The following is a 27,731-nucleotide window of genomic DNA, read 5'->3' as shown; positions in this document are numbered from 1 at the left end:
CCGGCCGCGGCGGCCTCAGCGCCGGCCCGACGAGACAGATCCGCTCGGCGTCCCCGGCGGCATGCGGCGCTGAGGAGGCGGACCCCGCGGCGGCGCCATGAACCTGCTCCCGAGTAACCCGCACGGCAACGGGCTGCTGTACGCCGGCTTCAACCAGGACCACGGTGAGGCGCGGCCCAGCCGCACGCCCCGGGATCCCCGCCGCCGGGGTCTGGCCGAGGCCGGGCGGCGCCCCCAGCCCGGCCCGCCCACTCGCGCTCCTGCCGGCTGGGGCGGGGGTCGGGCTCTTTCTCTCAGCCCGAGCTCCGTTTTCTCCTGGGCTTGTGCTGGGGTCTTGGGCTGGACGTCGTGCGAGTCCTTTGCGTCCGCGTAGCTGTGGTGGCGACTCTGACGCGGCTGGGTGGGCTCTCCTCGTTCTGCTGGCGTCAAGCGGAAAACGGTCCTCTCCCCTCCCCGGGTTGCCTTTCCTTTTGTGTGGAGGAGAGGAAGGGCTCTGAGGGAAACGTCGTCTCCCGTTTGGAGCCCCACGCCGGGAGGTGGCCTCTTCACACGCCGACGTGCTGCAGGAGTCGCTCGGGGGCGTCCCCGCGGCGGGAGGTTCCCGCCGGCGGCGGGGACGGGGGTGGAGGGGACCTCGCCACCTCGGGTTTGAAGGGCCGCTGTTAGTGTCATCACTGGGAAGAAAAGGAGTAACGGTTGTTACTCGGGGACACACGTCTCAGAGTTCTCACCCTGGCTTTGGAAGTTACGTTTTTGACGAGAAGGCAAGTGCTATACGAGCTTGTATGTATGAAGGTAATTTTAAGTAGATAATGCAGCGACTGCCTGTTTGTCACTTGGCATTTGCTTTGGGCGCAGTGTGCTAGGTATTTCCTGGGGTTGGAGGGAGACGTTGAATGTAATCAGAGCTGTTCCCTGTATTGCTAGGGGTGTCGTAGGAGAGCTAGAGTCTATCTAGGAAAAACCAAGGTGAGAGGGAGAAAATACGCATGCCGTGAGAGAGGCGTAGAAATTTTTCCGTAAAATTGGAGAAGAGCAAGCTTACTTCTGTCCTTTGAAGTCACAGAAGGGTTCTTGGAGGAGGGGGCAGTTAGACTCCAGCAGTAGCAGCCATGGGGCAGGTTGAGGCGCAGTAGGCCTCCAGGGTGACCACAAGTGCTTCTGGTTTGGCCCCGCTGCAGGGATTGTGCAGCGTATTTATGGGTAGGAAGGTGCGTGTTTGGTGCCAGGCGCTGGACGTAGAGCAGGGTCTACCTGCTCATTTTGGATTTTCATTAGCAAAGGAGGGCCTGTAGGTTTATTGAACAGATTTTGATAATAACTGAGAACCTTTATGGAATTATTAACAGTGATACAACAACTTGTTAAGAAATATGCTTTCAGGTCTGGCAGGTTACCTCACTTGGTTAGAACTTGGGGCTGATAACACGAGGGTCAAGGGTCTGGATCACTTTAGGCCAGCTGTAAAAAACCCAAAAAGTTACAATAAAAAATAAGTAAATAAAGAAATTGCTTTCATACTTAAGCCTCTGGTTACAGTTACGTTAATACTCTATAGTGGTAATTTATACCAAATGGTTGAGTTTGTTACGTTATGTTTGTACTTATACTGATTTTTTAATTTTTACTCTCAGTGTTTTTAATAGTCATATTGCAAGTTCAGGCTTAGAAATCTTTTTTTTTTTTTTGGCAGCTGGCTGGTGACCTTGATGTTATAAGGCTGCACTCTAACCAACTTAGCTAACTGGCCAGCCCCTAGAAATCTTTTAAAAGGGCATTTGCCCATAATTTTGAATTGTTAGAACTTTTGATTGTCTTCTCCCAAAGATAATTTACAGTACAGCCTTCAAGACTCAGAATGTTATGTACAGTTCTGTAATGTGTCCATCTGTATTCTTTAAATTCCCATGGGAAGCATGTGTGCATATATGTCTTCTCTATAGACTAGCTTGAGCTGCTTGGAGGAAGAGCTGAGGCAGCAAAGTTCTTTGGCCTACTTCTGTGGTTCTCGGGTTTGAGGGCGGAGAGTAGTATTTGAATATGGACTACATATAGTTGGAAGAATGTTTTCTGTCTCTTAGAGGTTATGATGCCTTGTGGCCAGTCAGGCTTCCTCAGCACTGCCAGCTTCCCCAGGGGTGTGCACAGTCACCAGCTCATGGGCTGAGGGTTTCTCTGGGAAGAAAATAGCAAGAGTGATGCTTAGCCTCCTTAGAGAGTGGTTCCCAACCTTTTGGTGTTTGTAGTAGCTTCTAACTTTTTATTGAAGTATATTATATATATAGAAAAGTGTACATATTGTAAGTGTTCAGCTTGGTGAATTTTCCAAACTGAGCACACCTTCTACCAGCACCCGGGTTAAGAAATTGAATATACCCAGCTGTTGCTTTGCCTCCCACAGATTTGTCACTCCTTTTCCCCTGGGTGATGGAGCTGCCAAAGATTACTTAAAGCCCATCTCTTCTGAGCAGTAAAAAGCCCTGAAAAGGGGTTAATCTCCCAGAACCCTCAAGAGAGAGGCATTCCTTACATTTGGGAAATTAACCACGAATTGGGGTTCACTTCCCGCATTTATTCTCCAGACCAGGAAGTTACAGGAAGAGAACATAGGTGGGTTTATAGTTTAACAATATAGGCTGGTAACATTCAGTAAGACAAGCAAAGTGACATTCTATAATGCAGTTAAGTTGATCCACTAACAAAAGCTTGATTTTAGAAAACATTCTCTTCTTACAGCAATTTCCCAGTATCTTTACATATCAATCAGTAACCTGTCTGTCTTTGAGCCAGCAACCTTGCTGTGTTACAGTTTTTTATCTTACAACAGGAGACTACATAGCCTGGGGAAAATTTCCTGTCCTTTGCAAGGTCAATATTTGAAACTGCAAAGCTTTGCAGGCCCTGTGAAGTACATTTGTTTTATGCATACTTCACACCCAGCCACCTATGCTCCTTCCAGTAACTGCCCCCACCCTGACTTCTAACAGAATAGATTAGTTTTGCCTGCTTTTATATTTTGTTTTTGTACTCATTTTTGTTTCTGACTTTCTTATTCGACATCATGTTTGTGAGATTTTTTCCCCATATTGTTGAGTATAGTTATAGATCATTCTTATTGATGTGTAGTGTTCCTTTGTGCTAATATATTACAATTCATTTATCCATTCTGCCATTGGTGGACATTTGGATAGGTTCCACTTTTTGGCTACCATGAGTGTAAAAGTACTACTACTACAATATTCTAGAACATGTCTTTTAGTGAACGTATGTTCACATTTCTACAAGGTGTATGTATACTTTTATTTACCTAGGGATAGAATTGACAGCTGTAGTAGATAGTGCAAATAGTTTTCCAAAGTGGTTGTACCAGTTTGCCTTCCGCTCACAGGTCTGAGATTTCCTGTGGCTCTACGCCTAGCTCATACTTGGTGTTTTCCATCATTTTGGTCATGTTGGTGGGTGTACAGTTTTTTAAGTGACTTGGTCAAAAAATATAGGTGTGCTTTTCATGTTTGGAAGGGTGGCTGATAGGATATAATAATGTGATTCCAAAACTGGAAAGGTGGATTAGAATGGGATTTAAGAGGGCTTTTACGTTGGTTTTCAAACCAGTTGTGCAGTTGCTCTGAGGAACCAGATTTTGCAGCATTTCATGTACGAAAGAATTGGAGGGTTTGTTTTTTCTCCTTCCAGCCACAGCTTCATATGAACCAACAGTTGGACATGGCATTTAAGGAGATTAATGTAGTCTTGGTAGCACTTCTGGTGAACAGAGTCAAGGTTACAGGAACCAACACACCATCATCTTGAAACTCGAGTGCTTCCTTCACTTCCTAACAGTTCCTTTTATTTGGAGCATTAACAACCTGGAATGTGATTTGTAGATAGTGACCAGGATAAGTGACCTGAGTCACTCATTGTGACTGTGACAGGGGTTTGAAGGATTTAGAACCATTTACAGGTAAGAGCTACGTTATGTGAGACCTCTGGGCTACCTTCTAGGAGACCATCTTGTAGATGGGGAAGAGCAGCCCTTCACTGTCCAAGGAGTCTAAGTCTACCTTCCCGTCTGCCCCAAGCACCTTGCCCTTCCCCTAACCTGGTGTGTTCCCACTCTCTAGATCACCTGCCTTGTGGCTGTCCTCCACTAGACGTAGATTTTCTTGTTTATTGCTTCCTCTCCAGGACTTGGTATGGTGCCTGACACACAGCACTCAGGAAGTGTGCTTCCTGAATGGGAGACCAGGGGTGAGTGTTAGTGAGAGGGAGGTGTTAAGGGAAATACTCAATGGCAGACTGGCTCAAGGTAGCCAGTGAGTTCTTCTCATTACAATGAAGTGTTCAAGAGGAACCCTGGTCCACAGGAATGCCACAGAAGGACTCTGCAGTGGGGAAATTAGTGTTGAGCAACTCCAAAAGTTCCTTTTCATGCTAAATGACAAACTGAAAATGTCCTGCTGGTAAGAGCATGTCATGTAATTAAGTTTCTGTGAAGAGAGTAGGGGTGATGTAGAACATATCATGTCTTTGTGGTTTGAGCATATGTAAAAATTCTTAGTGATGGCAATTTCTCCAGACCCCTTGCTTTGCCCACTGCAGGCCCAGGGATTAATATGTCTCTTTCACACTCCCTGCTTTAGGATGCTTTGCATGTGGGATGGAGAATGGATTCCGAGTCTATAACACCGATCCACTAAAAGAAAAAGAGAAACAAGGTAAGGAGTAACTGCCATTTCCTGGTTTCTCACCTTTCCAGCCCTACAAGTGCTGGGCTCTGTGCTGGGGATACAGGAGCATGATCAGCAAACATGGGTGTTGGCCTGACTCTGATTTCACTAGTGAATTATCAACTGGTGAGAACTTCTTGTGTCTTTTCTCTGTGTCTGCAGTTCTTGCTGCTGAGTTTGGAAGAAGGTGTGTATTTAATGCAGTTTTCACTCTTTTCTTGCTAAATGTAAAACTGTAGAGAATTCAAATGATGGGTTTAATTACAGCGTATGGGACTCTTAACAAATGACCAACACTTTAAAGATATTATTTGTAATAATAAATTATAGTTTATTCTGTTTACTTATTTCGGTGTCTTAGTCTATGTTTTCATGAAATACAAGTTTTCAAAAGCTGGAATCAGGAATTCTGTTGGTAAATAAAATAATGGTGGTCCTTCTGTTTCCCAGGGAAAAAAGTTAAATTTATGGGTGGAATTTTGTTCAACTTGTTTTTTCCTCCTATGTTTTTTTTTTTTTTTTTTTTTTCTCTTCTTTAACTTTTGGCATCTCCTGGTCTTCACTTGCTAGGAGAATCAAGCACCGCCAACAAGTGAGCAAATCTCAGATAAATCACAGAAAATGGGAAACATCCTTTTTCTTCCTGCAGTTGTGGCTTTGGTTGTTATTCAGTGCACATGTTAAATTTCTGATGCTAGAACTGTTTCTCTTCTGTAAGAGGAAGTTACTGCTGGAGCATCATGGCATCCTGGTGCTCCACTAAACAGGCGTTTTCCATTTTAGCAACTAATATCCTCCATCAGGGACTTTCAGTGTTTTGGGGGGGGAACATTGGAAACCCTTTTTCAAGTGAAATCTTATGTGCCACCCTAGAAATGTAAAACAGTAAGTGGTGCTTTGTACTTGGGAATTTATTTTGTAAACTGAGGTTCATAACCTTATTTAGGGAAAATATAGGAAAATGGTCAGGGCCCCTCAAATGTTCAGAATCTTGCCAAGCATTTGATGTAATTATGCATGTGCACCCACGTGTTCCTGGGTTATCTGACTCGCACCCAGTTGTCCTGGGTTATTGGACTTAACTGTAAAGGACGAGTGGCTCTGATCCATGGTGTACCCCCACCCCCAGGGTGGGCCACAGGGAGGCTGCTACTGCTGCTGGAGGCTGTTGCTGTAAGCTGCTGTTGGATCTACTGAAGGCTGCTGTAAGCTGCTGCTGAGGAAGCTGAGGACTGAACTCGTGTTGTCTGCCAATGGCTCCCGGGATCTTTCCCAATTACCTAGCTCATGGACCTATATGTGGGGTTATGGTGACCCAGCCAGCCATGTGGGGGGTCTGGTGACCTGGTCTGGCATGTGAGGGGTCTGTGACCCCATCTGTACAACGGGTTTGAAGGGTCTCTCTGAGTCGTAACCCAACACTGTAGTTAATTATAGAAAAGTAGCATAGCATGGTAGTTAAGAGCTCGGACTGGATCCACATTGTGTAGATTTGATTCCTGGCTCTGCTACTTACCAGGTTACTTTGTGACCTTGGGCAAATTCCTCAACTTCTCTGCACCTCAGTTTCTTTGTGTGTAAAATGAGGATGATAATGCCTACTTCATAAGGTTATTGTAAAAATTAATGAATTAGAATGTGTAAAACACGTAAATTAACTCCTGGCACACATGTTAAGTGCTGTGTGAGAGTGTGCCATCATCATCAGCAGTAGTAGCAACGTTACTGTGAACAACGTTATTACTCATAGAGTAAGTCAGTGGAATCAAGGTGATGGTGGTAGTCTCCTATCAGTCTTCCATGCAACTCATTTATATCTGTTTTGGTTGCATAGTAAATTAAGACAATTCTGCTTTATGCAGATAAGTAGTTGCAAAACATTTTAAAACCGCTTGACTTGCTAATCTTAGGATACTTTTACTAAATTGAACCAGAAGCTTAAAGATACAATTGATTCTTCTTTTTTTTTTGGTGGCTGGCTAGTTCAGAAATCTGAACCTGCATCCTTGGTGTTATAAGGCAGCTCTCTAACCAACTGAGCTAAACGGCCAGCCCTAACAGTTGCTTTTTAATTAATGAAATGTTTACTATAAATTCAGGATTTCTTTTTTTTTTTTTTTAAACATTAAATTCAGCTTTATAAGTAGATGAATTAACCATCCGACATTTGCAAATCACTTTCCCTCAAAGTCATTTATGTCATCATTTTGCATCTAGTGACACTATACTCAAAAAATATAAATATTTAGCATGGATTTCTTTCTTTTTTTTTTTTTTTAATTTTATTTTGTCGATATACATTGTGGTTGATTATTGTTGCCCCTTACCAAAACCTCCCTCCCTCCTCCCTCTTCTCCCTCCCCCCCCAGGATTTCTTATAAAAATAAATTAGACAGAAAAGTATACCACTGTCACGTAGTGCATCATACATGTATTTGCTCATGTGCCACTGCTCAGCTCTGCTGTGTCTGCAGCAAGTTGTCCCTGAGCTTAGATTGTGAATTAATATGCGTGCGCTTGTGGTGTGCTTGTGTTTCCAGCTTATGTGAGCAGATGGGCTTTAATGTGAAAAGATCACGGTGGGGCCATGCTGTCCCTTTTTATTTTTTTAAATGAAAATGTCATTTCAAACAAATTTATTTCCTTCATGAGTGAGAAAGAATTTTAAAAGCAGTGTAGCCAGCATACAGACACAATGCTGCAGAACATTGAATATACACAAGTTCTTTAAAAATCACAGGGAACAGAATGAAATGGTAAGTGTTTTCAAAAAAAAAAAGTCCAACAAAGTAGAAGTCATTGTGACTCCCACAGGGAGTTATCAGTTAACATGCTGTCCTTTTTGATGGCACATTTTAAGAAATTCACCTATATGCATTTGAAGGTTAATCTACTGTTACATTTCTGGCAATTTACAACTTAGTAGAAGAACAGCAGAAGACGTGCTTTTGTTTCTTTTTTATTTTAGCGGTTTGCTTTTCTAAATGGCAAGGAAGGAAGTGTAACTGCATTGCAGTGGTCTGTCCTAGATCTAGGCTCTCTGCCTTGTCGCCCGTGTGACTGAGTAAGGGGATTACATGACTGGGCCATGAGCAGAATACCTCTTCCAGATATGCCCACCACCACTTGGCAGCAGCGGGAAGCTGGTGGTGCGGGGAAGCTTTCTTGGGGATACCTGGCTCTCCAGTCCGGTGGGCAGTGTTCTCCCACCTTGCTCCAAGACATAGGTCCTACTTCTTCCACACACCTGTAGCGGGTTCTTCTCTCCTGAGACAGCTCAGCCGTCAGAGCAGCACTGTTCAACTCCAGGAAGGCCTTGGGACCCCAGAGGAGGGCTGCCTGGAGTTAATAATGTGCCAGTCATGGTCCTCATGGTGATGCTGTGGGATCACAGTGAAAGACTCAGATTCAAATTATGACACACATGCAACTGAGGGCCTACTATAAAAAAAAGTTCAACAATCATAATTTGAACATGTTTCAAGAATGATACATTTGTATGAAATGTTATATCCAGTGGTTGTAGAAATAAAAGTGTGTGTAACACAACTTCACTCTTCATTTACAAACAACTCTTATACTACAAGTAAAATACAACTTGTTTAACTTGTCCCTGGCTCAGTGAGCTTGCATAGTCTGCAAGGAGAAGCGCTCTGCTGTCTCAGTTTGTTTGGAGATACAGTGGTAAGACTGGCAGGGGTGTGGATGAGACAGAGTGTCTGCACGATTCCTCACCTTACCCAGCCCTATCTGACCCACACGCAGTGTCCCACAGGCTTCATGCTCTGTGTGATTGCCCGGTGTATCGGGTGAAGATACTAGAGGAACAAGGAGGCCTGCGGGGTGGAGGGTGGTGGGCGGTCACTGCCCGGAGGGCAGTCATTGCCGGTGAGCATTGGTACAGAGTGACGGGTAGCTTTGATAAGGATGTGGAGAAGTGGAAAGTTTCATAACTTGATGGTGGAAGTTTAAATTGATAGAACCTTTTTGTAGAGTAATTTGGCAAGAAAAATGTGCTCATTTTAGATGAATATGTTGTTTGATCCAACATTTACACTTAAAGTATTTTATCTAACGGAAAAATATTGGGGAAGAGACACCAGGTGCTTGTATAAAGATATTACTTGCAGCCCTGTTTCTTGTGAAAAATGGGGGGAAGAGGACAGCTAAATAACCAGCATCAGAATGTTGATTAACTTGGTTGAGGTACATCCTTGAGATGGTGTGCTCCTGCAGTAAAAATACCGAGATCAGTTTTGTGAGTCCTGACATGGAGAGATGGCTATGGCATTGTTAAAGGAGAGAAACTTAGAGAATAGTACAGATATTGTTATTTCATTTGAGTAGGAAGAAAGAACGTTTTTATGCACAGAAAGTTTAGAAGTACATGATGTCATTTAACAGTGTTTTCTACTTCATGCTTTTCTGTGTTTATTTTTATAGTGATGTATAATTTTTATAATGAAAAGAACTAAGATATTTCCATTAAAATCCACAGAAATAGGAAAGAAGGAGGAGGTATAGGGATTGCAGGACAGAGGCAAAGAAGAACATAGGGAAACCAGTATCCTGCATTATTACCCTCAAGTGCTAGAATGGTTGAGTTTCACCCTTTTGTATAAAGTGATTAGTTTTTCAAGCATCTCTTAGGGGAACGGAAGTTACACCAATATTCAGATATCCCCATCCCCCATTTTATTATAGTTTCTGATCTTTTGAGGAATGTCCTGTTGCAAGAGTTTGGACCTGTCAAGTATTGATATGTGCCTGAAGTTTTAATCAGTTAATGTTTACTGGTAGCCTGTTTTATGTCCTACTTGATCTATTTCTACATTTTTAATATGCTGACACAGATAATCCCAGGCCCCAGTGACCTTTAGAGACATGGATACTGACATCCTTGGGCATGTCTTTCTGATTTTTCTGTAAATAAGCAATGCCCTTTGTAATATTTTTTAGTGCCACCCCTTGGGGCCTGGAACTCAGGAGGCTCTTAATGCAACCCTGGTCTTCCTTTAGGGAGACTCCCCCCTTCAGCTGCAGGAGGAGGGGCTCGGGTGCTGTGGAAGCCTCTCTGCAGCAGGGGTGGCAGGGGTTTTAAAAGTCTCTAACTCTTTTAGAGTTTGGAGTCTCAACTTTGATTACTTTTGCTCTTCCCAGGAAAGGCCTTAACTCACCTTTCTCTGCATCTTCAGTTGATTCTGAAAAGTCTGCTTTTCTAATTTTTTTCCCACAGTTAAAGCCTGGAAGCCATATAGCTATATATGCTGCTGACTAACTTCACTTGCTTGTCTTAATTTTTAACTCTCAAATGTTTGTGACTTGACACTGATGTTTTTCTAGATTGCATCAGAGTCAGCCAGAAATAGGCATAAAAGTAAAACAAAATATTTATGTTTTTATAAAATACTTTTTTTGTTGTTAGCAAGAGGCTTAGGGAAAAGTCACAGACTATATCATTTAAATTAAAACATTAAAAATACTTTTAAACAAAAGTTAATGGGCTTTTAGCAAAAATATATGGTGATTTCTTCATAGAAGTGCTTCAGTTTTTTTGGGGGGGAGGGGTGGAGCTGGCTTATACAGGGATCTAAACCCTTGACCTTGGTGCTATAAAATTTTCTTTTTTTAATGCTCTCACCTAAGTGGTTCTCTGTATCTGAATCACAATTCAGAGATTTTTGCAGCCCATTGACATTTCTTCATTTTACCATTAGCTGGAATCACATATTGCTAAGGGAGTGGCTTGTTGCTTTTAGAACTTGAAAAGACCTAAAGCTGACAAATTGAGCATTAATAAGTTTACTGATAAGTTTAAGCTCACATAGGGATGCTTATGAAAGGGTTAAAACATTCTCTCTTGGTTGAATAGTATTTAAAGAATACATTAGTTACCTCTTCACATAATTCTCAGATTGCTTTTAATAGGTTTGTTTCTAAAATATACTGAACCTGAAATAGTTGTACTTCTAATGCCCCAGGGTCAAAGAAGTTCTTAAGTGGCAGCATTTTTTTTCAATTGTGGTAAACAACATATAACATAAAATTTACCATCTTAACCATTTTTAGGTGTACAGATCGGTAGTGTTAAGTATATTCATATTGTTAAACAGATCTCTAGAACTTTTCATGTTTCAAAACTGAAACTCTGCATCCATTAAACAATTCCCTGTTTCTCCCTCCCCCAGCCCCTGGTAACCACCATTCTACTTTATGACTCTGAATTTGACTACTTTAGAGACCTCATACAAGTGCAGTCATACTGTAATTGTCTTTTTGTGACTGGCTTATTTCATTTAACATAATGTTCTCTAGGTTTATCTATGTTGACGCATATATCAGAATTTCGTTCCTTTTTAAGGCTGAATAATATTGCATTGTATCTACAGTCATATGTCACTTAACAGGGGTACATTCTGAGAAACGCATCGTTATGTTATTTCATTGTTGTGTGAATATCATAGAGTGTACTTTACACAAACTTAGATGTTATAGCCTACTACACACCTAGGCTAGTATAGCCTTTTGCTTCTCGTGAGTAATGCCTTGCTCTACAAAATTACAATGGCTACCACATCACTAGGTAATAGTTTTTCAGCTCTGTTATAGTCCTTTGGAACCACCATCGTATGTGCAGTTCATTGTTGACCGAAATGTCATTAGGCAGTGCATGACTGTAAAAACTACATTTTGTTTATTCATTCATTCATCACTGGACACTTAGGTTGCTTATACATCTTGGTTATTATGAATAATGCTGCTATGAACATATTTGTACAAATATCTGAGACCCTGCTTTTAAGTCTTTTTAGATAGATACCCAGAAGTGGAATTACTGGACCATATGGCAGTTCTATTTTTTTTTTTCTTAATTGAAACATAAATGATTATACGTATTTTGGTGGTACAGTGTTGACTATCGGTATTTGTGTACAGTATGTGATGATCAAGTCAATATTATTAGCATGTGCGTTATTACAAATTGTAATTATTTTTTGTGTCCCTTACCCAGTTTCTTTCTAAATTCTGTCCCCCTCTGCCTTTCCCAGGTAGTTCTATTTTTAATTTTTTGAGGACCTGACATACTGCTTTCCATAACGGCTGTAACAAGCAGTGCATAAAAATTTTAATTTCTCAACATTTTTACCAACATGTTATTTTCTGGTTTTTTTTTTTTTTTAATAATAGCCATCTTCATGGGACTTCATTATGATTTTGATTTGCATTTCTCTGATTAATGATGTAATGCATGTTTTGTTGGCAGTTTATAAATCATCTTTGGAGAAATGTCTATTCAAGTCATTTGACATTTTTTAATCAGGTTATTTGATTTTTTTGTTAATGAGTTGTAAGGGTTCTTCATATATTCAGGATGTTAACCCCTTATCAGATATATGATTTGCAGATACTTTTTCCCATTCTGTAGGTTGCCTTTTTACTCTGTTGATTGAGTCTTTTGGTGAGCAAAAGTTTTTAAGTTTGATGTAGTTCCATTTGTTTATTTTTGCTTTTGTTGCCTGGACTTTTGGTGGCATATCCAAGAAAGTATTGCCAAATCCAGTGTCATGAAGCTTTTCCCTTATGTTTTCTTCTAGAAGTTTTCTAGTTTTGGGTCTCACTGTTAGGTCCTTAATCCATGTTGAGTTAATTTCGGTGTAAGATAAAGGCCCAACTTTATTCTTTTGTGTGTAGATATCCAGTTTTTGTAGCATCATTTGTTGAAGAGACTGTCCTTTCCCCCACTGAGTAGTCAGCATTTGTTTTATGGAAGGTTATTAGGAGGTCTTCCTCAGCTCTGGTTTATTACAAGCCATTCATCTTTCCAGGAGTGTTAAGGCAGTTATGTATCGTGTTCCATGGTGTATTAGTCCTTTTCTGCCTCTCATAACAAAATACCTGAGATTGGGTAACTTACAAAGAAATGAAATTTATTTTTTACATTTTTGGAGGCTAGAGAGTCCAAGGTCCAGGCAACACATCTGGTGAGAGCCTTATTCTTGGTGGGGGCTCTGTTTAGGGTCCTTTGGCAAAGTAGGATGTCACATGACAAGGATGGCCTGAGCAAGAGAGCTAACCTGCTCACTCGCTCTCCTATAAAGCCATCAGAACCACGCCTGTAGCAGCCCATTAAACCATCAACCCATTACTCCATTAATGGATTAGAGTCCTCACAATGCAGTCACCTCTTAAAGGCCCCACCTTCCACCACCATATTGGGGTTTAAGTTCCAAAATGAGCTTGGGGGTACATGCAAACCACAGCACATTGTGAGTGAGTTTATGGAAACAAGAGTAGTGGCCTCAGGTTGCTGGAGGGCAGTTTCCTGTGCTGCAGGGGTAAATGAGCTGTGGCCTTTTACAAATGGCAGAGGAAGGCTGCACTGAGTGAGGGATGAACCATTGTGATCATTTGGATTTGGACTGTGGCCACATCCTATTAAAGTCACAGTTACTTTGAGGTAGTTCATGTGTCAGAGGACCATTAAATTATCTATAAAAAAAGTTGTTTTCATCATGGGTAATATTGAATATTAAGTTCTTTCTGGACTTTGAATTTTAAGTATCTTGTAGAGTTAGCTGATGAACTTTTGGATCATTTTGCGGCTGTGACTGCAAAGGTGAGCTTCTCAGATTAACTTCTGATTTTCAGAGGTCTAGTTCCTCACTTCTTTGCTGTGCCCTCAGTAGCCCAAGAGCTCAGGGTCATTGCAGACCAGAGAGCTGGGTGGGGCAGTCCTGCTGAGTTACTTGAGCAGTGGGGAACATGGGACTTCTCCTCAGTCTTGTGTAGCTTCCCTGAGGGAACGTCAGTCATCCTTTCATCATGGAGGACATCATAAAATTTGTGGACGTTTTTCTCTTGTGTAACTCAGGAACGTTTTTGAGCATTTCAGACTTCAATGGAAGATGTATTCAAATTAATAAAAAGAAACAGCTTTTGCATTGAAACATTTAGTATGGTTTCTCAGAGTTTATAGATTTTTCTGCATCTTAATTTTGAATTTAGATATTTCATGCATTTTACTAAGTTGGCTTCTTAGGGTGCTCTGCTCAGTGATTATGAAACATGCTGATGACAACAGTATGCTGAGAGGTCAGGAGCCCGCTGCCACCTGTTTTTCTTAGCTAGTCACCATTCTTATTTCTGATGGTAGTTGGATATAAATTGCTGATTAAAAATGAAATGCTTAGTATTACGTGACTTGACCTTTTTTTTTATCGTAAAATACACATACTAACTTTTGAAAACTGTCATTTCAGAATTTCTAGAAGGAGGAGTTGGCCACGTTGAAATGTTATTTCGCTGCAACTATTTAGCTTTAGTTGGTGGTGGAAAAAAGCCAAAATATCCTCCCAACAAAGGTAAAGTAATCATGTATTAAGAGCCATGCCTCGTGTGTAGGAGCGTTTTGAACTTTTTAGGACATCTTTATGTCTGTGGCCACGTGTGACCTTCCTTGGTAGACTTATGAAGTATGAAGGGCTAGTCACCAGGGAAGATACAACCAGAAAGAGTGTGTGGTCACTGCACTGTTCCCAGAAGGAATGTGTGAAAAGGACCACTTGTTCCCATTGACGTGCAATGCCTGCTTTTTAGTTAATATTGGCAAATGGGAAGTGGGGGCATTGCCACACCTGTAGGCTGGTATCATGCAGGTCATGAGTTCACATGAGCAAGGCGTGGCAGGTTTTTTTTTCCCTGCTGAGAGCCATTGATGAACAGAAACATTAATTTGGTGGCCACATAGAACAAAAAATCAGTTTGGCTCTGGGTTTACAGATATTCTGGTTTTGGTGTGTGTGTATTGAAGGCAGTTGCAGTGTGAGAGGTCTGGCCCTTTTAAAATAAAAGGAGGAACAGAAAGCTTTACCCACCATATACTTCATGCCTGCAAACTAGCTTCAACTAGCTCAGGGTTGAGGGAAGAGGGCTTGAAAAGGAGGGTAGAACACCGGGAGAAATGGAAGGCCGATTGGGGCCAGACTGGGGGGCCTTGAATGCCAGGCAAAGGTGTGGCCAGGAAAGAGACGCCACCATGTGTGTTTTAGGGAAGTTCTAATTTAGGAGCCATGTATAAGATGGAGTGAAGAGATACCACAGGTTGGAGGCAGAGATGGGAAGCCTTTGTTCAAGGGGAGAGGTAGGAAAAGAGAAGTAGGTGCTGGGGGTTGGGGTGGGAGGAGGAGGTGGGAGGAAAGACCTCTGGGCCTGTGACCGCTGGTGGCCCTGGAGGAGTGTTGGGTTGGGAGCCCAATGGTGACAGGTTCCAGAGTAGGTGGGTTGCGGGGGAGGAGGTGGGAAAGGGAGGGAGGGTAGTGAGGGAGGTGGGGAAGAGTGGAGATGGGGATGAGGCTGGGGCTGCATGCTGAGAGTGGGAAGTGCTCCACCAGCACCGTGGGTATGAGGACAAGCCCGGGGTCTGCTTGAAACCGTGCAGTTGGGGATAGCCCGGGCTGGCGCAGGAGGAAGGAAAGGGATTGGGTGGAAAGGCACAGGGTTCCACGTGACCTGAGGGCCGCGGAGCAGAGTCCCACTAATCGAATCACATGAATGTAAATATGGAAAACAGCCTGCACTCAAAAGAGGGTCAGCCGCAATGTGTTAGTTTTTGTTTTAGAATTAGGAGCAGAGAAATAAAATGGAAAGAAATTGTTGGCAGGAAAAACAATGAGAGACTGAGTTTGAGATCTTGGCCTTTCAGCAGTTCTGCAGGCTCACAGGTCCAAGGTTTGTCTGTGTTCAGCCCTAAAACAGAGTGGAATGTGGCTGCTAACATGACCCAGATAGGCAGAGGCCTGTGGCTTGTGAGTCCTCTGAAAGAGGCCACCTGGAAGTGACACCAGAGGTGTCCCTGCTCAGAGCGTGGGTCAGGTTTTACAGTGAAATAGGAATTACTTTACCCTGGCTACTTAGGGATGGACAGAAGTCCCGCGGCTGGATAGGTCTTTGTCTTGTCATGAAGAATTTGATTGACCATTGATGAGGAAAGGGAGCTTTGGATGGAAAGTCAGGAGGCTGGAGCACGGCTTCCTGTGACCCTTCCCTGCGCTGTTCGAGGAGGAGTGTCAGTGGCCTCCCAGACTCTGTTAGGGAACAGTTTGTACTAGATAGTCTTACGTCTGGTTCACCTGTAAAATCCGGTACTCATCAAGAAACTTAAGTTGTCCAAGAAATGTAAAAGTCTTAGAAATTTTACAGTCTTAGAAGAGAGCAATTTTCAAATGGGTTGACTGATGTGCTTTTTGTAGAGTCTAGAGGCAACTTTTTTATTAAAAGCTTTATTTTTTAGAGCAGTTTTAGGTGAGTGGAAAGTACAGAGTTCCCATACGCTCCTCGTCCCCACACATGCACAGCCTCTCCTACCATCAAATCTGCATCAGAGTATAACTTCTGTTACAGTCAGTGAACCCACACTGACACGCAGTTGTCACCCAAAGTCCTTGGTTTATGTTAGGATTCACTCTTGGTGGTATACATTCTGTGACTTTTGAGAAATGTATAATGGCATGTACCCACCATTACAGTACCATACGGAATAGTTTCACTGCCCTAAACATCCTCTGTGCTCCACCTGTTCATACCTCCCTTCTGCCCAACCCTTGGCAACCACTGATGTTTTTACTGTCTTTGTAGTTTTGCCTGAGGGTGAATCCCTGGTACAGCCCCACTGTCCTGGTTGTTCCCTAAGGCATCCCAGGTGCAGGTGTTTGGGTGTGTCTGAGGCCCAGGGGTTGGGGTTAGGGGTGAGGGAGAGTGGGACAGTGGTGCCCAGTGTGGAGGGCAGCCACCTTATGTGTCAAGGTGGCCTCTCTGTGACCAGCACTCAGCCTGCTTATGATTGCATCCATAAATTCTTTCTGATATTTCAGTGATGATCTGGGATGACCTGAAAAAGAAGACTGTTATTGAAATAGAATTTTCTACAGAAGTCAAGGCAGTCAAATTGCGGCGAGATCGGTAGGTTTGGTATCATTGATTCTTAAAAGTGGAATTTCACTTTCTCTAAAGATGGCTGAAAATGCTTTTCTGTGGAAGGAAAAACCACCTTGGGGCTGGCTGGTTAGCTCAGTTGATTAGAGCACAGTCTTGTAACACCAAAGTCAAGCATTCGGATGCCCTTACCAGCCAGCCTGCCCCCAAAAAAGAAGAGAAAAATGTTTAGGAAACAATATATTAAAATGTTGATAACTAACTTATGGCCCAGAGGACGTAAGGATTATTCATGTTGCAGTACTGGAGGTAGTGAATTGTACTGGCTTCCAGGGCCCTGTAGAGGTGAGTACTTGGCGAGCGTGGATGAAATGCACCTGCCTTGGGCCCGGCAGTGACTGCTCCTTCAGGAGCACTGTCCCCATTCAGCAGACACAGAGCCATGCACATGAGTTGTGAAACTTGAATTGCCTCACTGTTAGCTATACTTTGCAAACACGGCCTCTCAGTAATGGTTATGGATTTGAGGGTAAAGGATAATTTGGAAGCTCCTTAGTGAGCAGGTGTTATTGAATCTTACCTTTTGAAAGTATCAGGTTTCTCTGTCAACCACTGCCTTAATGGTGTTTAGGAGAACATGGAAATTCATCCTGGTAGGTTGAGCAAAATAGAGCAGAGCTGCATTCTTTTGGATCTTAATTTGATGTGATTTACATGTTGTAGTCTCAGCTGCAGGGGGGCAAAGGCTAAGCAACTGGAATGTCAACAGGCGTTCTTTCGTCCCTGCTTTCTTATGTATGTCATTTTTAGTGATGTCAGTATTTAAAGGCCCTTAGTAATGCACATGTTTGAGTCAGATCAAGGATCTTCTTCTTTCAAACTCTTCCTAATTATCAAGACATCTGTAAGAGTACAAAAATATAATTTCTGCCCTATGTATTTTCGTGTGTTCTTACTGTAGTTGAAATGTTTGACAGTAATGTCTCTTTGAACCTCAAAGTTTTTGTAGCTGACCCCTGTCCAGGTGAGAAGAATTCACACAGGAGTGCAGGGCCCACGTGCACACACCTCCAGGTAGCACGCTGCTGATCTGCTGAGTGCAGGGCACACATGCACACAACTCCAGGTAGCATGCTGCTGATCTGCTGAGTGCAGGGCCCACGTGCACACACCTCCAGGTAGCACGCTGCTGATCTGCTTCCAAGGACTCTCTTGCACAGCAGTGTGACATGGTATTTCTAGGGTTCAAAATTATAAGAACAAAAATCACAAAATGTTCAGGTTTCACTTTTGAGGAGGGGAACTCTGATCATGTTTTTCTTTCCAGAATTGTGGTTGTTTTGGACTCCATGATTAAAGTGTTCACATTCACACACAATCCCCATCAGTTGCACGTCTTTGAAACCTGCTATAACCCTAAAGGTGAGAAATTCAGAGAATGGATGATAATGGGAGCTTGGTGCACAGGGGGGTGCAGACCTGTCCTGGGTGCCCTCTCCTCCAAGTGCGTCTTTATCTGAGCAGTGTCACTGTGGTTAGAACGGTCCTGAGCATAGTCGGGGCACTTTGAAAGAGATGCAGGCTTTTACCTTCCCTGCCTCTTCCCTGGGTCTCCTGTAGTTCTGCAGCTTAGCATCTTAAATTAGTGGTTTTAAAACCTAACTCCAGGGGCTGGCCCGTGGCTCACTCGGGAGAGTGTGATGCTGATAACACCAAGGCCACAGGTTCAGATCCCATATAGGGCCGGCCTGTGGCTCACTCGGGAGAGTGTGGTGCTGACAACACCAAGTCAAGGGCTAAGATCCCCTTACTGGTCATCTTTTAAAAAAATTTTTTTAAGAACTGCTTACCAGGGTCACTGAGGAGGCTGTCTCAGAATGGAGATCTCACTCCCTGCTCCTTCCCACCCAGTGATCTCAGCCTTTCAGGGAGCTCCGGAAGCCATATTTTTATTAAATTCTCATCTGTTCACAACATTGGAGCCACTGAGTTCTGGTCAAACATTTCCTTGCCTTTTCCTCTGGATTGGAGAGTTGCTTATGGCTGACTTTATATTGTTTTCATATCTTTTTAAATTTTGGGGGTTTTCCCCCTAGCTTTGTTGAAGTATGATTTACATAAAACTTACTCATTTTAAGAATATTATTTTATAAATTTTAGTCATTGTAAACAGTTGTACAAACACCATTGCAGTCAGGACACACTCATCACCCGAAAATGTTTTCTCAAGCACTCCCCTCCCTCACCTGACCTATCAGTTTTGCCTTTTGACATATGTTTGGTGTCTTTACCTTAGCATAATATGTTTTGTGTGTGTTATTATTTTGCTTCTTTTTATTGCTGAGTAATATTCCACAGTATGGGTAGGTACACCATAACTGTTAATCCATTTGCCAGTTTTCTAACTATTGTGGATAAAAGGTGCTATGAATGTTCACATACCAGCCTTTGTGTGGATATATTTTTTCATTTCTCTTTGTTAATAATACTGAGGAATGCAATTGTTGAGTCATATTGTATGTTTAACTTTATAAAATACTGCCAAGGTACTTCCCAAAGTGAATGTATCTTCTTGCATTCCAATCAGTGATTTATGAATGTTCCAGTATTGTCAGTCTTTTTTGTGGGTGTGTGATAGTATCTCACTGGTAATAGTATCTCCTGTGGTTTTAGTTTGCATTTTTCTGAGGACTTGTGATGGTGAGCATCTTTTTAAGTGCTTAATTTGCCATTCATGTATCTTCTTTTGTGAAGTGTCTCTTCAAATTTTTTGCACATTTTTTTAACTGGTTATTTATCTTGTTACTGAGATAAAGGAATTCTTTATATATTCTAGATATAGCACTTTGGCATACTTTTGCAAATATTTTCAGCCTGTGGCATTTTGCATAACAGATTTCTTTTATGTCTTCTTCTGGAAGTTTAATAGCTTTAGTTCTTAAGTCTGATTAATTTCAAGTTAATTTTTGTATATGGTGTGAGGTAAAGATCCAGGTTTGTTTTTTTCTATATGGATATACAGTTTTGAGTTCCGTTTGCTGAAAAGACTGTTTTTTCTGCATTGAATTCACCTTGGTACCTTTGTTTTGATCAAATAAGTGTGAGTTTTTTCCTGGACTTTTAATTCTGTTCCAGTGATCTGTTTTTCTATTCTTCTGCCAATACCATATTGCCTTGATTTCTGGAGCTTTTTTTTTTTTTTTTTTAAAGATGACCAGTAAGGGGATCTTAACCCTTGACTTGGCGTTGTCAGCACCAGGCTCTCCCAAGTGAGCTAACTGGCCATCCCTATATAGGGATCCGAACCCGTGGCCTTGGTGTTATCAGCACCACACTCTCCCAAGTGAGCCACGGGCCGGCCCGATTTCTAGAGCTTTAAAGTAGATCTTGGAATGAGATAATACAAGTCCTCAAATCTTGTTTTATTTTACGAAGTTTTTTTTTTTTTTTTTTTTTTTTACCTATTCTAGGGCCTTTGTTTTTTCTTATAACTCTTAGTATCAGTTTGTCTATTTCTTCTAAAAATTATGATTGCATTGACTCTAGAGATGAATCAGGTATTAACAGTATCACATTTTCAGCCTATGATCACAGCTATCCATCTATCAGGTCATCTTTGATTTTCCTTTGTGATGTGCAAGCATAGATCTTGTGCATCTGTTGATAAATTTATTCCTAAGTATTTTGTTTATGCTATTGTTAATGGAGTGGTTTTTAAATTTTGTGATTTTGCATTGCATTCTCAGTTGCCAGCACCATGAAAGACAGTTGGTAAAATTTATTCAATAAACTGTTCAGCATATGCTTTCAGTTATGAGGGGGTCTCATGGGAGGTATCTTTGCTTGGCCCTCTTATACTCTTTACAGTGAAAAGTCTTTAAATTGATTTTATGATTCTGATATAAATGAAAACCCATTAAATACTGTTTTTTCTGAGGACTTGAGGGTGGAGAATAGGTTTTGGTTGTGGGAAATCAGAGGCTTTGAGGTTGGCTGACATTTCCTGATGGGTTTCTCTGTCTCTGTTTAGGCCTCTGTGTCCTGTGTCCCAACAGTAACAACTCCCTCCTGGCCTTCCCGGGCACACACACTGGCCACGTTCAGCTCGTGGACCTGGCCAGCACTGAAAAGCCGCCTGTGGACATTCCCGCACATGAAGGCGTCTTGAGCTGCATCGCTCTCAATCTGCAGGGAACAAGAATCGCAACCGCATCTGAAAAAGTAAGCCTGCATCCATGTGTGCTTCCTGGAGCCTCAGGCTTGACTTGAAGGGGGCGAGCTGGCCCATCTGTAGTGGCTGTGGGTTGGCCTGTGGCCTCCTCAGGTCGTCTGAGTGGCGTCTAAGTCAGGGCTACACAGATTGTTGCAAGGACCAGTTTTATTTCCAATTCTTCACAAGCAATACATTGTAAAATATGATAAAAATAAATTACTTAAAAAAAAAAAAAAAAAAGGATATATAATACATCCCCCATTCTTATCGTTAGAATCAGCAGACATAAAATCACAGTCATATTGCCATAAACATTTCAGAACCACTCAGTTTCTGTGCTTATGTCTTCTTATCTGCCTAAGTACGTTTCCCTATTGGATTACCACCAAATTATAATTTAAAATATTGGCCATATTATCCTTTGTTTGCCTGTATGAAAAAGTATCGGTTAAAATTTTTCGTAATTTAAAATCTGGTGTTTTTACTTACTTTAGCTTGATTCAGATTTTTACAGTAGAAAAGTTGGTATCTTTTACTATAGTTTTCATGTAGGACTGCAAGCCCAGGGTCACTTTGGAGGAAATTATAAACAGTCAAGTGGGGTGAAACTGCAAGCCAGTGATTGTGTCCATTTGTAGACACAGTCTGTTGAAGTTCGGTGGAGTAGGCTCTGTGCCTCGCCTTGCTGGGGATGGCAGGAGAGACTGCTCTGCCCATTTTGCATGGCGCCCATGGTGGCTGCTGGAGAAGTCAGCGTCAGTCCCCCACAGGGTCCTTTCTCAGTACGCCGGGAAGAGTGGCACAGAGTAGCATGTCCCACTTCCTCCTTGGAGTGAGCTAAGAATAGATTTAGTGTTTTTTTTTTTTTTAAGATGTCATTCTTTAGAATGTTGTTACATTAGCAACAAATATAATTATATATAAATTCATAAACAGGAATTTTTCTATATTTTTAGTATGTTTTTCCTTAACGTTTTACCTTTAGATTGTCTGTCCCTGCCTCCCTCCAGTGTGTTTTTCACTATTGTTGTTTTAGACAGAATCCCAATTACGAATGTGGGATTACGTATGTACTTGTCCTCTTCTTGCTGTTCTCAGCTTAGCCGCACCCTCCAAGTTAACTAGTGTGAACTGGATTAGACCAAACTGCAGAGTCTGTATAATATTCCACCACTGTTTAGCAGTCACCTTGTGAGGGTGTTTCCCGCCTTGTCCCCTCCTAGCTGGGTTCCCTGTTGCATTCCCAGGAGAAGTGCTGCTGGGTTGAAGCATATAAGGGTTTTTTTTATTTTAATAGATATTGTCAAATAGCTTTCCACAAAAGCTGTAAAGTTCACATTTTTCCCAGCTATCAGAATCAGCTAAGAAATGTTCTTCATTGTGGGAGAAATGTTAAAAGCAAAACCGAAAAAGAGTTCTGAGTCCTTCCATGAGTTCTTAGGCACTTTCTCTGTTTTGGGAAAGTAGGCATGGTTGACTTGAACACTCTAAAGTCGTTTTATTTTGTTATGCCTCATCTTTTTGATGGCAGGATTATACTGTGCTACTTTTTCTAACTACCTATGGGAGTTATAATTCAGATGACATTTCTCTAGATGAGGAACGTGTTTAGCAGGAACAGGGAACCACCCTGGGCCTGGGTGTTTCTCTTGGGCTTCAGCCAGGGGAACAGACACCTGGGATCAGTCGAGACTGCACTGCCAGGAGATTGTCTCCTGAACCCTCTCGTGACCCCTGCCCAGTGCTGTGGGACTGGGAGCCACCAGCACATTCTCAGGCGTTGGCAGACAGAGGGAAAAGTTGAGTTTTAGGTGATGTGGGTGAGTTTGGGAAAGGGTTGTGTGCGCTAATGGGTTTGTGAATATAAATCATTTCAAAAAACTAACTAAAAAGTTGTGAATCTGATAATGAAACACTTCACTGTTTTTCAAAGGGGACCCTTATAAGAATATTTGATACTTCATCAGGGCATTTAATCCAGGAACTGCGAAGAGGATCTCAAGCAGCTAATATTTACTGGTAAGAATATTCATAATTTCCCTCTAGAGAAGAGCCATTGCTTTGGGTTGATGACATGGAAATGGCCTGTATGATTTGGGGAAGGGTCAGGAATAGCCACACCTCATCCACCACTCTAGCTGATTTTTTCTATAGTGTTTTAAAGTAAATGCTATAGAGCTTGTTAGTTCATCTGTAATTACCCCAACCTATTACACTTTAGAGAAAATGAACTGCTTTCTCTGCAGTAGTTGTGTTCTGACATCTTGTGGGTTTCTGAAGTGCTGAAGCCCTGCTTGGCCACAGCCACAGGGCCTGGTGCTACCCTCTCACCTGTGGCCTTTGTACGTACTGAGCAGCATTTCAGTCTATAGGAGGAAAACATAATTAATTTATAAATTTAGTGGATTTACCTGTGGGGTCCTGGGCCTTGTGGCGTGCAGAACACCCTCCTGTCTGTCTGCTGTCAGGATGGAGACTGCATGTGGCCAGTGTTACCTGCCGTAGTCCAGGTAACCTCCAAAGGGGCAGCCTGTACCTCCAGGGGCCTGGGTTGTTGGAGAAGTGAGTCTTTCTCACCTGAGTCTCTTGAGCGTCTGCCCTGCATGGCATGTGGGGGGGTGGTCTGCAGGGAGCTCCTTCCCTCTCCCTGGGCACACAGCCTTTTGGTGCTCCATCGATGGGGCCCCCAGGGAGAGAGCCTTGCTGCATCATGCTGGATGGCGCCCTTGGCTCGTGGCCTTGACCCTCTTTGTGCGGGTTGGGTCTCTGGTCTCCTCTATGTCTGCACAGAACCCGAGCTTCTACTGGTTTTTCCTGCAGCATTAACTTCAATCAGGATGCCTCCCTCATCTGTGTGTCCAGCGACCACGGCACAGTGCACATTTTTGCGGCTGAAGATCCAAAAAGGAATAAGCAGTCTAGGTATGTTTTAGGAAGTCTGGTGGTGAGGAAAAGCCCACAGTTAAAAGGATTAACCATTGCTTCAGTGTGGATGACCTTAATATTGAGTCAAGGTCGGAATCTTTATCATCTGTCATTTGATTTTTGTTGGGGTTTGAAAATCAGTACAGATTGTTTGACCCTGAAATAATGGCATTTTTACTGCCCTGTCATTCGCTCCTTAGGAAATGTCTGATGAAGATCCAGGCATGTTTCAGGTGGTTTAGAACTTAGTCCTGAACTCAGATGGTTTTCCATGTGTTTACTGTGTTCAGAAGATTAGTTTCATGGCAGAAGAAACCTCTGCCTCTTTTAGTAATGATGGTGTCTAGTTTTATCATAAAATTATTTCTAAGGATTCAATTTTTTGTATGTGAAAAATAAAAGATTAAAAGCAAAAATAGAATTTTAAAACAATCTTTGACTAACACTGTGTGAAAGAGAGCATTTTAGTATTTTTAACAGCGTTCTGGGTTTAAGCAGGTCACATTTCTGTATCTTTTAAACTTTGTTTTGTGAATACGATGGCACTTTCTTTTCTTCCTTGTCCTCACAGTTTGGCATCAGCCAGTTTCCTTCCAAAATACTTCAGTTCCAAATGGAGTTTTTCCAAGTTTCAGGTTCCCTCAGGCTCTCCGTGCATTTGTGCCTTTGGAACAGAGCCAAATGCTGTCATTGGTAAGTGGCTTTTCCTGAGTGAGAATGGCCCTCCCCTGCTCCTCACCCCGGGTCCATCCACCAAGCCTCAGACCCAGCTTCCCATCGGTCCCTCCCTCAGGCATAGTCAAGGCTGCACAGCTCTGGTGGCTGCTCTCATAGCCCCCCTTCTTTTCTCTCCTATGGGTACAGTGTGTCCCGTGCACGGTCTTCATAGCCTGTAGGATGTTTTCAGCCCTAGCCCCACTCCTTCCGGGTTTCCCCAAGAAATTGTTGGGACACATCTTTTGGTTTTTGTACAGATGACCAAAGAATGTTTTTTCCCTGTAGCCAAAACTAGGTGAACAAACATATGCCCTCAGAACAGTAGGACTCTTGGCTCAATGAGGGAGGGGCAGGCTTTCCAGGTGACTTTCAGGAGCTGCTCAGTGCTTCATGGGGCCATTCGCAGTGCAGTTAAGGACTGTTTGCTTTTAACTTTTGGGGGAAGAAGCACATGGTTAAAATGGTCTCCTTCTGTCCCAGCGATTTGTGCAGACGGCAGCTACTACAAATTCCTGTTCAACCCCAAGGGGGAGTGCATCCGGGATGTCTATGCGCAGTTTCTAGAAATGACCGACGACAAGCTGTGACAAGCTGTGACTCTTCACCGGGGAACGCAGTCAACACCCACCACCCATCGCCCCTCAAGCTCCCGGGGCTGGTGCCAGCGCCCCGTGGGCCTCGTGAGTAACAGGCTTGAGGGACTGCCCAGGGGACCTTGGTCTTGAAGCCATATGTGGTTGTCTGCATTCCTAAAAAAAGGCTTCCCATTTCCAGTATTAAAGAAAGAATTATCAAGACACCGTAGATACTCACCGGTTCTGCGCAGCTCATGCTGAGAGCTGGCTGTTCCTTTAGTTCAACTGTGACGTTAGCTTAGTGGCTCCACTGCGCCCTCCCATCAACAGAGGAGGCTCCATGCAAACCTAGGGACTGAGCTGAGAGACGCATGGACAAGTCAAAGTTGGTTTTTGCAACAGATTTCTTCATTTTTACTGAGTCTGCAGTGGGGAAATGGACAAGTGTAAATGTCCTTACATGGCAAGCAGGTTCAAGCAGATCAAGAATACCAGCAGCTTGCCTTAGAGAAGGAGAAAGGAACTGTTCTCCTTTCTGAACTTGAAGAAAAACAACATACCCCATTAAGAGAACACAGTGTGGACGTTTCCCCTTGCGTGAACCCAGCGTCATGGTCTTCAGGCCGAAATGTGGCTGGGTTTTCTGTGCCCTCATATGGGTGTCTTGTCTCTCTGTTGGAGCCCTTACAACACCAGACCCACCCAGTGGCAGAGCACCGTGTCACCAACAAGAGCAGCCAATCCCCGAGGTTTGGAGGGGATCGGTGGGCAGCTTGGTGTCCTGTTAAATTTTCTGTTAAAACTGAGTTTCTCTGTTTATATGTAGGGAACAAAGTAATGCATAGACTTAAAAATTAGTCATAGAAGAAAGCATCACTTAATTTGGAAGGACATCTCCACAAAACGGTGCCAGCATCCCCTGGCGGTTTGTGTCGGTGCGGAGGGAAGAGCCTAATCAGCGTGCCCTCCACTTCCCGTCTTCGCCGTCTCCCCACCCTGGCACTCACGGAACAAACAGCTGCACACTAACATTCTGGGAATGAAAGACACGACTTTTTTCTTTAACACTTGGTAACTCACACAGGTTATGGGCTCCACTTGTCAGTACTACTTGAGGTATATATTTAATTTTCTTAAATTCCTTTTAAAGAAACTTAATTTTATGGTTTTGATTTCAGGTTGCAAACATTTAATATTCACATAGAAACAAGTTTTCAGTTTTGCCAGTTCTTTGCTGTCTTGTAATCAACTAACTTTGTATGTGGATTTTAATGTAAAGTATGCATGTTACTTTTATGTGTATTTAATCATGAAATTTAATTTTGCACATTTATTTGTAATGTTTCTTTTAAATAAAAGTGACTAATTTTGTTGTACTCTGCACCTGTAAAAGGGAAATAGAATTGTGTGTTAAAAAGCAAACATCCTTCCCCTTGTTTTGAGAATCTGTTTGGATTGTCGGCTTCAAAGCACACCTACACGACTGGTCGGGGTGCTGCTGTGGCAAGAGGAGGTGGAAGTCAGTGCTGTAGGTGCCACGCCCAGAGCTTCACACCCCTGCTGCTTGCACAGCAGGTGGCCTGGCAAGGGACGGTGCTTGCTCCTTCATAGACAGCCTTAGCACTTCTAGAGAAAGGGAAAAGGAAAATCCCATCAGTAGAAACTATGTGGCTGCAGGAGGGTTTGAGGTCCTGCTTAGACAGCAGAGATGAAGACAGTCATGTTCACTCAGCTTTTGTGTGTCTTTATCAGCATCAGGCTAACCTTGGCCTTCCCTCCTTCCAGAGGCAGCAGTGTGCCACCCCTCAGGGAGATGCTGGTGTGCCTGAGGTGTCTGTCCAGCGGTGACGGCCACCAGTGTGGTATAGGGGCTGCCCTGTCTCTGTCTTAGCCAGTGTCATTTTGATTTGTTTAGCTTTAGATCTGACTTCTTGGGTAGGGGAGTAGGAAGATCCTTCACATTTAAAGAAAGGCCAGCTTGGGCCGAACCCGTGGCGCAGTTGGTAGAGTGCTGCGCTGGCAGCGCGGCGACGCTCCCGCCGCGGGTTCGGATCCTATATAGGACGGACCGGTGCACTCACTGGCTGAGTGCCGGTCACGAAAAAAACGACAAAAAAAAAAATAAATAAAATAAAAAATAAAAAAAATAAAGAAGGGCCAGCTTATAGTTTCCCCAAATACAGTCTAAGGTATTAAACATTAAACTAGGAGTGAAAATCCATGAAAGTGGGTCTTGCAGTGCGTACCAACAGCTTCAGAGCTGGTGAGGACAGCAGGGCTGTGTACGGAGGCCACATCGCTAGGGGCATGGAGCATGCCATTCCCCACACAGCCGGGGTACTCAGCACATCCTGCTGACATCGGGGTACAACCTCCACCCCTTCATAAGACGAGATGCAGGGGCATCACTGGAGCAGCATGTGAGGGGCCATGCCCACTGAGAAGTGTTGTCGCAGTGCAGGAGGCCAGGCTGGGAGCTGGCCATGGGTCAGGCCACGCTCATCTCGGTGGTGGCCTCCCTGGTCAGCTTCACAGCTCACACCGTCCAGTGTGCTCGTTAGCATGTGAGGTCAGTGCTGGTTCACTTTATGAGGGGTGCAGGTCTGTCCCCTTGGTGTTTCCTCCTGGCTGCAACTTCCCTCA

At 43.1% G+C, this 27,731-nt stretch overlaps 1 protein-coding gene across 3 annotated transcripts; it reads left to right on the top strand.

The window, feature by feature from the left end:
• On the top strand, positions 1–26,367 carry WDR45B (WD repeat domain 45B). 3 transcript variants are annotated; one of them, XR_010021872.1, is made up of 11 exons: positions 1–164; positions 4,641–4,715; positions 13,988–14,089; positions 16,598–16,685; positions 17,986–18,080; positions 20,689–20,879; positions 22,805–22,890; positions 23,692–23,793; positions 24,368–24,489; positions 24,994–25,193; positions 25,288–26,367. XR_010021872.1 is itself a non-coding variant. In XM_063080791.1 (10 exons), exons 1-10 carry the CDS (start codon positions 98–100, stop codon positions 25,098–25,100), a joined length of 1,035 nt encoding a protein of 344 aa, XP_062936861.1. In that variant the 5' UTR covers positions 1–97; the 3' UTR covers positions 25,101–26,367. The 3 variants fall into 3 exon arrangements, 2 of the variants coding, with proteins under 2 accessions (XP_062936861.1, XP_062936862.1); XM_063080791.1 differs by having other exon boundaries at positions 24,994–26,367; XM_063080792.1 differs by lacking the exon at positions 13,988–14,089 and having other exon boundaries at positions 24,994–26,367.
• Positions 26,368–27,731: the final 1,364 nt, after the last annotated feature.

The sequence above is a fragment of the Cynocephalus volans genome, chromosome 16 (assembly GCF_027409185.1).
Source record: "Cynocephalus volans isolate mCynVol1 chromosome 16, mCynVol1.pri, whole genome shotgun sequence".
NCBI lineage: Eukaryota > Metazoa > Chordata > Mammalia > Dermoptera > Cynocephalidae > Cynocephalus > Cynocephalus volans.
The sequence above is the reverse complement of the archived record's forward strand: the minus strand, read 5'-3'. Positions and strand labels throughout refer to the sequence as shown.

Coding starts and splice junctions, on each gene's coding strand:
- WDR45B (XM_063080791.1), top strand. CDS start 98: ATGAACCTGCTCCCGAGTAACCCGCACGGCAACGGGCTGCTGTACGCC. Junction 16,686..17,985: donor GTCAAATTGCGGCGAGATCG/GTAGGTTTGGTA, acceptor TTTTCTTTCCAG/AATTGTGGTTGTTTTGGACT. Junction 20,880..22,804: donor TCGCAACCGCATCTGAAAAA/GTAAGCCTGCAT, acceptor TGTTTTTCAAAG/GGGACCCTTATAAGAATATT.